Source organism: Rhipicephalus sanguineus, chromosome 6, assembly GCF_013339695.2.
Source record: "Rhipicephalus sanguineus isolate Rsan-2018 chromosome 6, BIME_Rsan_1.4, whole genome shotgun sequence".
Lineage (NCBI taxonomy): Eukaryota > Metazoa > Arthropoda > Arachnida > Ixodida > Ixodidae > Rhipicephalus > Rhipicephalus sanguineus.
Genome location: NC_051181.1, coordinates 156,786,115 through 156,797,531, shown reverse-complemented (window position 1 = coordinate 156,797,531; position 11,417 = coordinate 156,786,115). Strand labels below are relative to the sequence as shown.

The window sequence follows — 11,417 nt, the reverse complement described above, 5'->3', positions numbered from 1 at the left end:
TCACGCGACAGGACGAAACTTGCGGTTAAAACCGTGACTTGAAACATCAGTTACGACCTGGAGCACAAAGTAGACAACAAGGTGAATTCTAACACGCCCCTCACCTTTCGTCAGCATGGGCAGGAGCTGATGTTTGAACTTGGTCCTGCTGTCGAGCTCAATGTACTCTGCGAAAAAAAAAGTGTGCAGCGTAACATGACCTTATTTGCAATAAACCTATGAGGTACATTAGCTCCGTCAATCTATACGAAAGATTTCGTTTTTTTTAACTGCTTAGACAACATATTTGCGCTGTTAGTCAAGGTTGATGCAGTCGTACCACACAAATGCATATCACTTGCATTGTTTGCCTGACTAGTTTTGTAACGTCATTTTATTATTGGTATGATATAATAATGTAATTTTCTGCATTTATATGTTTACCTAAAAATGCATTGTCGAGATCAGCGCGCCAATTTGAAGCCACTAGCCATTCTACTTACATCAAGTTGGACTGCACAACGCATCTTTCTTATTAATAATCTATTAATAATAGAAAGACTATTTCGCTAGGTTGCGTAGAAGAGGCGCCAACAAGGCACGTATACTAAAAAAACAATATTCAACGAAATGCTTGTGAATCGCGTTTTGAAAAAACGCCAGGCCTGCGCTAAAACCGCAGCACAGTCACAGCGAAAGCTGGAAGAGCGGCGTTTCTAGAGCCCGTTAAGCTCTCTTGGGGCTACAATACAAGTACATTAGAAAGGTACCCACTACGCCATAAATCACAATTTTTGTGAAGTTTGGAAGCACCTACTAAGCCATTATTCGTCATTCTGCGGAGAAGCGAGGCACCAGCTACACGTCTGTAAGGCATTATGTGGACTTTGTTCACGCGACGACTGATGACGATGAAGAATTATGGCTCAGCCCTTTGTAATGGGTTGGAATCTTTAAACGGCCCACCAGTTATGTAATTTGCATTGGGTGACGCCCGGTCGCAATTTCCCTCTCCCGTCATGCTGTATAACATACGTTGACGTGGGAAAGAGACGGGGGGGGGGGGAGGGAGCGAAGAACTTTACTGAGACCCCGAGGAAATGGATCATACGCTTATGGGCTTCCTTGGCAACCAATACAAGTGCCCTTGCGAGGAACCCACTACGCTATACATCATTGTAATTTTACTGAGACCCAGAGGAAGTGTATCATGCGCTTATGGGCTTCCTTGGAAACCAATCCAAGTGCACTTGCGAGGAACCCATTACGCTATAAATAATTGTAATTTTTGAGAAGTAGGCCAGCAGGCACTCTGCCATTTTTTGTCATTTTACGGAGAGCGTTGGTACCTGCTAAACCCATGTAAGGCATTATGCGCACTTTGTTGATGCTGTGCCTGATGATGAAGAATTATGGCAGGGTCCTTTGTAATGGGTTGGAAGCATTCAACAACCTGCTCGTTGCGCAATTCGCATTGTGTGACGCCTGGTTACAGAATTCGCGTTGTGCTACGCTTGGTGCTTATTTTACTCTTCTACCACGCTATATTGCATATGCTAATGTGGTTCCTTCCCGACATGAAGCCTGTATAGGACCTTCTAGCAAAGCAGTTTCAAGCACCGGCATGGCTCACAGGTTGAATACTGGGCTCCCACGCAGAGGACCCAGGTTCGAACCTCGTTCCATCCTGGAATTTTTTTCTTATTCAGTTTTTTTTTCTTATTTCGAGCGATACTGGTTACGGACCCGGCGGCGGCGGCGGCGGCGGCGGACAACTACGGCGCCAAAAACGGCCGGTGAAATGATCTCATAACAGCTTTCGCTGTAAAACATTTATCACTCGGCAGCAATCGCGCAAACTCACTCTAGATTAGCAAAAATGAACAAACTAACCACGAGTAAGATGTTTCTCAATATGCCACTATATAAAAAAACGCATTCTCGTTAAAACGCGCTCACGGTTTATACAGTATAAATACAACTTAAAAAAAATAACAAGGTGAAAGAAGAAAAAAGAATAGTTTTGGCTCGCTCACTCTCAGCCACAACCGCGAGGCGGGCGAACTTGCGCGCGCGCGTGTTGCCGCAGCTGCCCGTTGATTCCTCGAGCTCGACATTGAACAAGGCCACGCAGCTCCCTGGATTTTCGCTGAACGTTCGTGAAACCTGCATTGTAGAATTAACAGAAACATTTAGCGTGCACTTCATATATCTTGTGTGTCTATCTATGTTGTCCATGTTGTGTAGTGAACGAACAGCCACTGCCGTGCCTCTAGTGGGTTTCGAATTGAATGCAATTAGACACGAACGAACGAACGAACGAACGAACGAACGAACGAACGAACGAACGAACGAACGAACGAACGAACGAACGAACGAACGAACGAACGAACGAACTGAACGAACGAATGAATGAATGAATGAATGAAAACAAAACGAACTAACTCTGCTCGCCAATTCAGTTATTATGTGGTAGCCAACCGGACGATATCGCGGAATAAGTCATCGGGCCAAATATGCCGGAACTCGGCGATGCCTTAATCGTGCCTCGCCCACAAGATTTCTGCTTGCGGCCCAACGTGTAAATTATGTGGGAGTACAAACTTGACTAACAAAAAAACGTGAACTGTATTCATACCGCCGGCCAAATGTGAAATAAACGGCTTTGCATACAAGATGACTGTGGGGTAATAGTACATATGCTTGAAAACTTTTTGCACAATGTTAACCTTGCTTATAGCCATTTAGAACTTTAAGTTATGTTCACTTCGCACCCACTCACCTTTGCGGCCAGGAATTCTGGCGATTCAAACGTCTGTATGAATTTGTCTTTCTTGCGAATGACGGAAAGAGTTTTGGTATTGTTTGCGTCCACTTCCCAGTCTTTCTCGTCGCACGCCTGCAAGAACAACAGTTTTATAGCACGCTTGAATTACGGACTTCCAATGTTCACCAAATATAAAACCATTGGAGCCATATCGCAGTCGGTCGATTTGAGTTGAAATTTCGAGGAAAATTAGCTTCGCGCTTTCTTAATGTGATACCGCAGGAATAATGGTAATGTCAATCTATCACAGCTTGCCAGGCGCCAATGGCCCACCATTACTAAGTGCCGACCATCTTTAAGCCTTTTTCAATTTTATTTTTCGTTTGATTTGGTTGGTTGGTGCCGGAAGATAAATTGCTTCAAAACAGACGTTACTTATAATGTGTGCACGGCTCTTCATTAGGGCACGTAAACGGCGTAGTGTTGCTTATCCAGTACGCGCGCTGTACGTACCTCGGCCCGGTCAATGAGGGTAACGTTGTCGCATGCGGCCGGTCCCATGGCGTCTCCCTTTTGGAACTGAAGCACGCCCATCGTGTAGGAGAGGCACACACGGCTGGTGGTCTCCATAGCCCGGGCCCACGCAGCGGCTGCCGACTGCGAACGTTAAGCAAAGGGAATTTGTCCACGACGTCCGCCTGTCCCGGATAACTAGCACAAGACCCGAGTGTCGGGATGCTGAGAATAGATTAAAATGTGTGCGCACGCGGGTTTGAGATAACTATGTGTATCCCATAATGTAAAAGCATTACCATTTTTACATAAATTTTGCCTTCCCCTCGTACGATTAAGGCTCGTTCTCACCTGCGACTAGCACCGGTCGCACAACCAAGTTAGTCGCAAACGGTCGCAAATGGCCGCTTTGTTTGAGAAGCGACTGCCTTGGCACAGTCGCTGGCTGCTTGATTTTTCAGTCGTGCGACTGCAGTCACAAACCTCTGAACCAATCAGATGTGCAGGAACATGGCGTCAGCTTGCTTTACAGGGCAATTTCAATGCAAGCAGACGTGAACTCTGTGTGGCGACGGAAATCTGTCGCACGCAGGTGTGAACATTGGTCGCGTAGAGTCGTTTTTCGATCGCCGGTCGCAAACAGTCGCGCGACCGGTGCTGGTCGCAGGTGTGAACGACAGTGCTTAAGATAGAGGCGTGTACAGCTGCCGCTCTTGTCACTACAGGCAGCATAAAAGGCTACAAATCACGAGGCACGACAAACCCCCGTACTATAGAACGTTCATCCACTCAACATTTCACCTTGAATTGAGAAATACGATGACAGCGCAACCCCTCGAACAGCAATCTCTGCGCTTCACAGACGCACCAATGAAATTCTTGAGAAGTGGTGTAGCGTCTTTTTCAGCCGAGAGGCGGCGTTCTTCTCAACCCAGTGGAGTGAAGGAAGAGCTCCCAGTCGAGGATCGTTTGAGAATAAGGGGTGAGTCCTATAATTGTTCAGTTGTCGTGTTGCAACGCATCGGCTATTAGAAAGCTGACCTGTAATCGTCACTCACCTTTTAAGCAGTTTTAAAATCACGCACTTTCTGCCCCATGAAGAACTCTGAATGATCTTAGTGCAAGTCTGATGCAAAATAGCTAATGCTCCCCAAACATGGCTGGTTGTGCGTAAGCAGTCTATGGATTTTTGACGTCTATATTTGACGCAGTTTCAAACGTCGCGTTGAATTAAAAAAAACAAAGAATATTAAAGGAAACACCCTGGCCTAAGCAATGATGAGAAAAGTTTGAAGAAATGAAAGAAAAAGACATCGCTGGTCTTAGCTACATAGTTGTTACTACCGACATGCCATTCTGCATATATTGTCCGCTTGCAAAACAAGCTCTAACGTACCAATGTAACGAGTGGCGTATCTCCTCTGTATGTCGATGGGTAGGTGACGCGGCAATAACCTCGGGGACGCCGGTAGTGCGTCTGCAGGATGAAGATGTCCACGTGTCTGCAAAGAGCAACGAGCCAGAATAGTCCATAATGCGCTTACGATTGGCCATAAGGTGAAAACGGCGTGGCATATGAAGCTTGCCAAACTACATGGTCTGTTAAAAAACCATTCACTTATAACTTCATATCGATTATGAGCTCCTGTTAAGGATTCTATTTTGTAAAGCGCTTGGTGAGGCGCATCTAACGCAGCATCATGGAAGGTCACAATAAACGTGACAGAAATGAAAGTAAACGGTAAAATATGATAATTGTTTGGGCTTAACGTCCCAAAATCATGGCATGATTATGAGGGGCGTCGTAGTGGAGAGGTGCAGAAATTTCGACCACCTGGGGTTCCTTAACGTGCACCTAAATCTAAGCACACGGGCCTCAAGCATTTTCGCCTCCATCGAAAATACGGCCGCCGCGGCCGGGATTCGATCCCGCGACCTTCGGGTCAGCAGTCGAGTGCCATAGTCACTAGACCACCATGGCGGGACGGAAACGGTAGAATAATCACCTAAAATACGTTATCAAAACGCGCGGTATTGGGACAAATTTATTGCCTTAGCAAATAATGAATGCGAAACATTAACTTTACATTAAAGAAGTAGCTAGCTTGATGATAACATTACGTTTACAAGGATGTCAGTTTTTCTGGCGAGAAGTAACGACGTTTTCGTGTCATTCGTACTTAGCTGCTTTTGTCAGGCGCTGTCCCATGATCTCAGCTGGTAGGCTGAAGTCCAGAACTTCAGCACCGAATATGATAGTCAGCTCCTTAGCGAAGACGCTCCGTATAGTCTGCATTAGATAAAGACTCCCTTAGGTTAATATTGCAAGCAATAATAAAGCAATAACTCATCAGATGACATGACGTGAAGTTGTTAGGGAAGACAGAGCTTCAGAATGCATGAGACATACACAGGGAGTTACTCAGTTAGGACTTAATTTGGAAGCTGAGTAATTTAGCATGATATCAAGTTTCATTCTAGTCAGGGTATAGTGCTCACTCATGCAGCTGTAAGACATTCATTTTACTTCTAGGCAATTGCTACGATATGGTAAACATCACCAGGGTATGTAGGTCAATAACGCTTGTGTGTATTGCACGGGTCACGCAGTGCAAATTTGTATATCAGAAAAGCATTTCAGGGTGGATAATAATGACTACAGACTTATTAGATTCCTGTTCCATGAGTCATATGTCGTATTCTTTGAAAGTATTAAATTTAGGTCGTGTAATAGAAAAGTAGATGTAGAGTAGAAGTGCGCACCATGCTGTTTTGCACGAGGCCATTCAAAGGGCGTACCGTTCAAAGGAGGCTGCTTATGTCTAGTAACATTGCACAAGTAGAAATCATTCTGCAGCCTCGGGCACTACAGTAATGGACTCTACAGAATCTGGCAATCTCCCTATCGTGGAACTCATGCGAAACCTCGATTGGCTGATGCCGAGAGTCAAATATTTTACAGAGGTTAGGTTGCATGTGTTCTTTACCAAGTGAATATATTAATGAAGCTTTATTTCCACTGAACCATTGCACAACGGAGGAGGATAAGAAAAAAGCCTTACAAAGGCGGCTTGAGATACCTCACATCCCAGCGAGGCAGGTGAGCAGCATGTAAGCATATACAATAGACACCACTGACACGTATACATTAACAAAGGCGTAAGATAGACTGAGAAAATAACATTAACAAATGCGTGAGGTACGCTGCGAGAAGTGCGCAGAGGACATCCTCACCTCGAGCACACTTCCAAAGTTAGCAATCGTCTTTGACGTCCTGTTGAAGTTGAGGATGGCGAGTCCTTGCATCTTAGCGTCAAGCACGGCGGAGGCCATCCTGGCGGCGATTTCGCGTCGTTCCCTGTCGTCGGCCATCATGAGCAAGTCCACCATCTCGTTGCCGTTTAGTCCAACCAAGTGGCGCTGCTCGCTCCGGTTCGTGGCGAGATTGACCGTGCTCTCTGGACAACAAAGAGACCGACTCAACGATGACGAAACAACTACGCTCTTTTATAAGAAGCTGCACCTACACGCCCACATCGCCCCCCCCCCTTTTTTTACAAAGTTATACATAACCTTTAGCGGGCCTTCACTGCATATGTCTATTTTACAAATTCAGTCATTAGAATCAGATTTAATGAAGACAATTTTACTGTTGAAACTACACACAGCGAAGACTAGCAGCAGCCAGCCAACATTTGCCATTATTTAGATTATTGAGGGAACATTATCTTTTAGTCGTAGCATTTTGCAAGTATAGCTAAACAAGGTGAAAAATGAAAGGGGGGTGGGGATGGATCAATTCGCTCGTTTCGTGGTTAGACACAACATAATGAAACCAGCAGACATGGAAGCCAAGGAAGGTTTGGGGGACATTATTTGTAGCCTTTAACAGTAGTGTAGTAATTATGACAAATTGAAAGGAATTAAAATGGACGAAAAAAGAACTTGCCGCCGGCAGGGACCGAACCTACAACCTTCAGATAACGCTTCCGATGCTCTACCCATTCAGCTACGGCGGCGGTCGCTCTCTCGTCCACTTTCTTGCGTATTTCTGTGCCTGAAATCCTGGGAGTGTTAACAAGTGCAGCTCGTAGCCATGGCGGCGAGTGTTGTGACGCACTGTAATATAACTACAGGAAGAGTGAAGAGATTAAATCAGGAAACCGAGGACGTTGCAACATTGAAGCAAACAAACAAACAAAAATTGCGCGTGGCTTCAACTCACAACGTCGCGAAGACTGATTAGACAGCGGAGCTGATGGCATCAGCACGCCTTCCACCGTTTTCACCAGCGCTCGGCGCACCCTTCCTCCTCTCACTAGCACATCTTGTGCTCGAGATCGCGCTACAATTAGTCGAAGAGATCATACTTTTGGGCTAATTGTTTTGTTACGTTCATTGAAGCAATCGAAGTTGTGAGTAGCGCACATGGTGTCTTCTTCCTCGGTCCCTGTCTATGGCTTCAATGAACGTACCCCTGGTCGACTGCTTTCATTCGCACAGTCAATCGCACTTCTGTTCTCTCCTCCTCTCCACAGCACCAGCTTCGCTCCTGCCGTACCTTCACCATTGCTCTCCTCCTCTCTACCCAGCTTCCCCCTCGCCACGTCGCTGCCCTTCCTCTACCAGGTTAAACTCGCTACGCTAGGCTTCCCTCTCAACCACGTAGCTTCACCCATGCTCTCCCTCTCGTCAGGCTTCCCTCTCACAGCTGGGCTCCGCTGTCAAAAGAATTGCGTCGATTTTATAAGCTCACCGGGGATGACGAGCTTCTCGTCGGGTACGACGTATCGAGCGCCTTCGTGCACCAGATGCGTGCAGTGGGATGACGGCACGCGGGACTCGTTCTTCACGTCCGCAGACAGCACGCACACGAGTGGACGCTCTGTAGCTGCAAACGTTGACGCAAGGCCCCTTCTATCGCTGCGTCTACTCATACGAGAGTTAACTTACCCTCAAGTGTTAGAGTAGTCTGGGCAGTGATGTTTTCCTCGTCTGTAATCAAAGAACGACCTTGTTAGGAAGCAAATAGACAAAATACAAAATAGAGACAATTTATCCCTAAACTTGCAACAGACACCTGTCAGGTACCAGGGTAAGAACTAACCGAGCAAGTGACACAGCAGACGTATTTTGATCAGACAGCACACATTACACTTTCAGATAACGAAAACTGATGACCAATAGTACTTGTTTCATAATCACGTGGTAATGACGTCATTGTGAGACAGTTCGATTATGAGAGCTCGAATTCTGATAATATGTTCACTGGTTGAAAGCTTGTGACCTAGGAGCACTAAGACCTAGGAGCATAGAAACCTGAAGGCGTTTGCGTAAGCATCAATGTTTTGCTACAATGTATTACCGAGTGCCGCCCTAAGTGACATGAGACGGGCCTGAGGGACGCCACCATCGCAGACCCCAGCGTAGTCCTCGTAGTCCAAGTTGAAGGCAGCGATGCCAGCGTTCGGAAGGGGAAGCAGCGACCGAACCTGAAGTAGGACAGATCAATTATGTGACCATGAACAATCAGTGGGCGTTAGACACATTCGACTGGCTGTTCAAAATGAAATGATTAAAGCATGCTGACTAGTACAACTATTACTGCTGTCAACGTTGACGGCTGAGCGAAGTCGGCGGCCTCCTTTGCTGCGTCAGATATCGGACAAGAACTTGCATGAATGACTTTTGGGCTTACCCGCTAAACCCATACTACAGATATTGCAAGTACCACAAATTGTGAGTTTCTAATGCAATGCCGATCAAACCGGTATTGTATACTATGCTCTTCTGGTCAAGCCATAACTTACTGTGGTGGCATTTCGTGTAACGTCTGCTTTTTCCCTAGTTTTAAATCACTGGACAAAAATTCATTAAAGTTCCAGACAAACATAGCTGCAACCGAAGAAATAAGCGTTGAGCTTACCTTCTCTGAAAGGGAGCTTGCCGTGTCGTAAGTCTGCAGGTTGTAACCATCCAGCCACATGGGGCTGTCACGCGAAACATTGTGCACTTGCGTCCAGGAACCACCAGTGCAGGCCTGCCATGAAGGTGCAATGAAATACATCACCCCAACAACAACGCAATTTCTTGCACGTACGAGAGGCTGATCAAGTACAGGGCGAAGGAGAAGGTAAATCACGCCCCGTCACTACTCTCACTTACTACTTAACGACATCTGGTCATTAAATTTGCGCTGCAACAAATTCATGTTTTATGTGCCTGTCAAAATAGACTCACGCAGCATCAATGGTCATGTCTAACTATATGTGACATTGTTAACGACCAGTTGTAGGTTTGAAGTTGAAGTGAAGTTTCTATTTCCATTTTTTTAAAAAGAGAGTCAAAGGCTGAAGTGAATGAAGGCCACGGCTCCCCTGTACAGCCTGACAAAAAAGTCACAACAGAAAATATAACAAAAGGGATACAAAGCCTGGTGTCCTTGCAGGTGTCATATACAGGGTGTTTCAGCTAAAAAGCACCAAGTATTAAAAAATTAAGCATAGGCGCTAGGCGTCTCCAATTAGCGCAACATTGTTCTGAGCCATATAGAGCACGTCAGAATATTTTTTCCAATCCACCAAGCTTGGCAATTAACAAAGATTGCTTAATGAACTTTTTAAATAGTAACCCTAGAGAAAAATTTTTAATACAAAAGTTGTAGCGCTTGTTCAGAAATATCGAACTTTTCAATCTGTGTTGAGATAACTACCCTGCCTAAATTTTTTCCAGCCTTTCTTTAAAGTGCGCGAATTTTAAAAAATACCACGTGACTGCCGCCAAGCGCGCGGTGCTTTTAGTGCCCTCAAATGTAAGTTGAATGAATTATCAAAGGCTGCTTCGCGCACGAAGATCGATGGAACAGGTTATTGGTGACTGCGATGGACGTTAAGCGACAAAATGAGCATACCGTTTCAGCAACAAGAACAAAAATTCTTCAACGAAAAAACGGTAGCCACGGAGCAAATGCTACATGAGACCGTAGGCAGCATTTGATGCAGCGTAGGCATTTTTTCTTTTCTTTTCGCACCAATGAAGGAACACACTGGAAGGGGCGAGGGTTACAACGTAATGAAGGACCGAGATAAAAGATGCACTCACAAGCGTCGGCCGCTCTTTCGTAGTTTTTTTTTAGATGGTACGGCTCCATCATTCTTTAGCGTCCATCGCAGTCACCGGCAGCCTGCTCAATCGGCCTTCGTGCGCGGAGCAGCCTTTGATAATTCGTTCAACTTACATTTGAGGGCACTAAAAGCGCCGCGCTTCTGGCGGCAGTCACGTGGTATTTTTTTAAAATTCGCGCGCTTCAAAGAAAGGCCGGAAAAAGTTTAGGCAGGGGAGTTATCTTAACACAGATTGAAAAATTCGATGTTTCTGAACAAGCGCTACAACTTTTGTATTGAAAACCTTTCTCTAGAGTTGCTATTTAAAAAGTTCATTAAGCAATCTTTGTTAATTACCGAGCTTGGCGGATTGGAAAAAATATTCTGACGTGCTATATATGGCTCAGAACACTATTGCGCTGATTGGAGATGCGTAGCGCCTATGCTTAATTTTTTAATACTTGGTGCTTTTTAGCTGAAACACCCTGTAGATTATGACAGTAAAAACGATGTTATGCAGAACAACCCACAATCAATTAAATATTGTTTAGTTTCATTTTTAAATACATTCAAGGACACATCAAAATTAATATTCCGTGATACTTCATTGAGTTGCAGTTACTTAAAAATTAAATTTTTGTCTGCCATACGTAATACGAGGTGTCATGCGATCTCCATTTTTTTCCTTGCAACGCTGATGAAGCGCTTCTGACGTTAAACCTTCCTGCACAATCATTCTACAAGTATATTTATACAGAAATCGTGGAATATTTAATGTAATCGATAGTCTTAACATGGGCACTAATACCGATCGCATAATAAGGCAGACGAACTACCTTTGGGAAGTCCAGCGCCTCCTCGCGTCGGCAAGAGCCAAATGGTGCCGCCGTGCCGTACGTGCGGAAGCGGAGGACGCGCAAGTCCACAGAGAGGCAGATCAGTGCGAGGCCCTTCTCGCTCACATCCTTGAGCCACTGCACGGCAGTGTCCTGCCAGAGAACGGAGCGCGTAAGTGTTCTTGTAGCGGTTACGCCAGACACGCTGGAAAGTTTTCC

The 11,417-nt window shown here is 45.4% G+C and overlaps 1 protein-coding gene across 1 annotated transcript in view; it reads right to left on the bottom strand.

Moving 5' to 3' along the window:
• The window catches only part of LOC119397653 (uncharacterized), a 35,933-nt gene that overhangs the window by 2,779 nt on the left and 21,737 nt on the right, over positions 1 to 11,417 (bottom strand). The window contains exons 18-29 of the mRNA XM_049416642.1: positions 11,199 to 11,351; positions 9,186 to 9,299; positions 8,625 to 8,751; positions 8,213 to 8,254; positions 8,016 to 8,150; positions 6,463 to 6,717; positions 5,440 to 5,569; positions 4,656 to 4,761; positions 3,260 to 3,403; positions 2,762 to 2,878; positions 2,016 to 2,145; positions 105 to 167 (exon numbers count right to left, since the gene is read on the bottom strand). Coding sequence (XP_049272599.1) covers positions 105 to 167; positions 2,016 to 2,145; positions 2,762 to 2,878; positions 3,260 to 3,403; positions 4,656 to 4,761; positions 5,440 to 5,569; positions 6,463 to 6,717; positions 8,016 to 8,150; positions 8,213 to 8,254; positions 8,625 to 8,751; positions 9,186 to 9,299; positions 11,199 to 11,351 — 1,516 coding nt within the window. The remainder of the gene's footprint in view (positions 1 to 104; positions 168 to 2,015; positions 2,146 to 2,761; positions 2,879 to 3,259; positions 3,404 to 4,655; positions 4,762 to 5,439; positions 5,570 to 6,462; positions 6,718 to 8,015; positions 8,151 to 8,212; positions 8,255 to 8,624; positions 8,752 to 9,185; positions 9,300 to 11,198; positions 11,352 to 11,417) is intronic.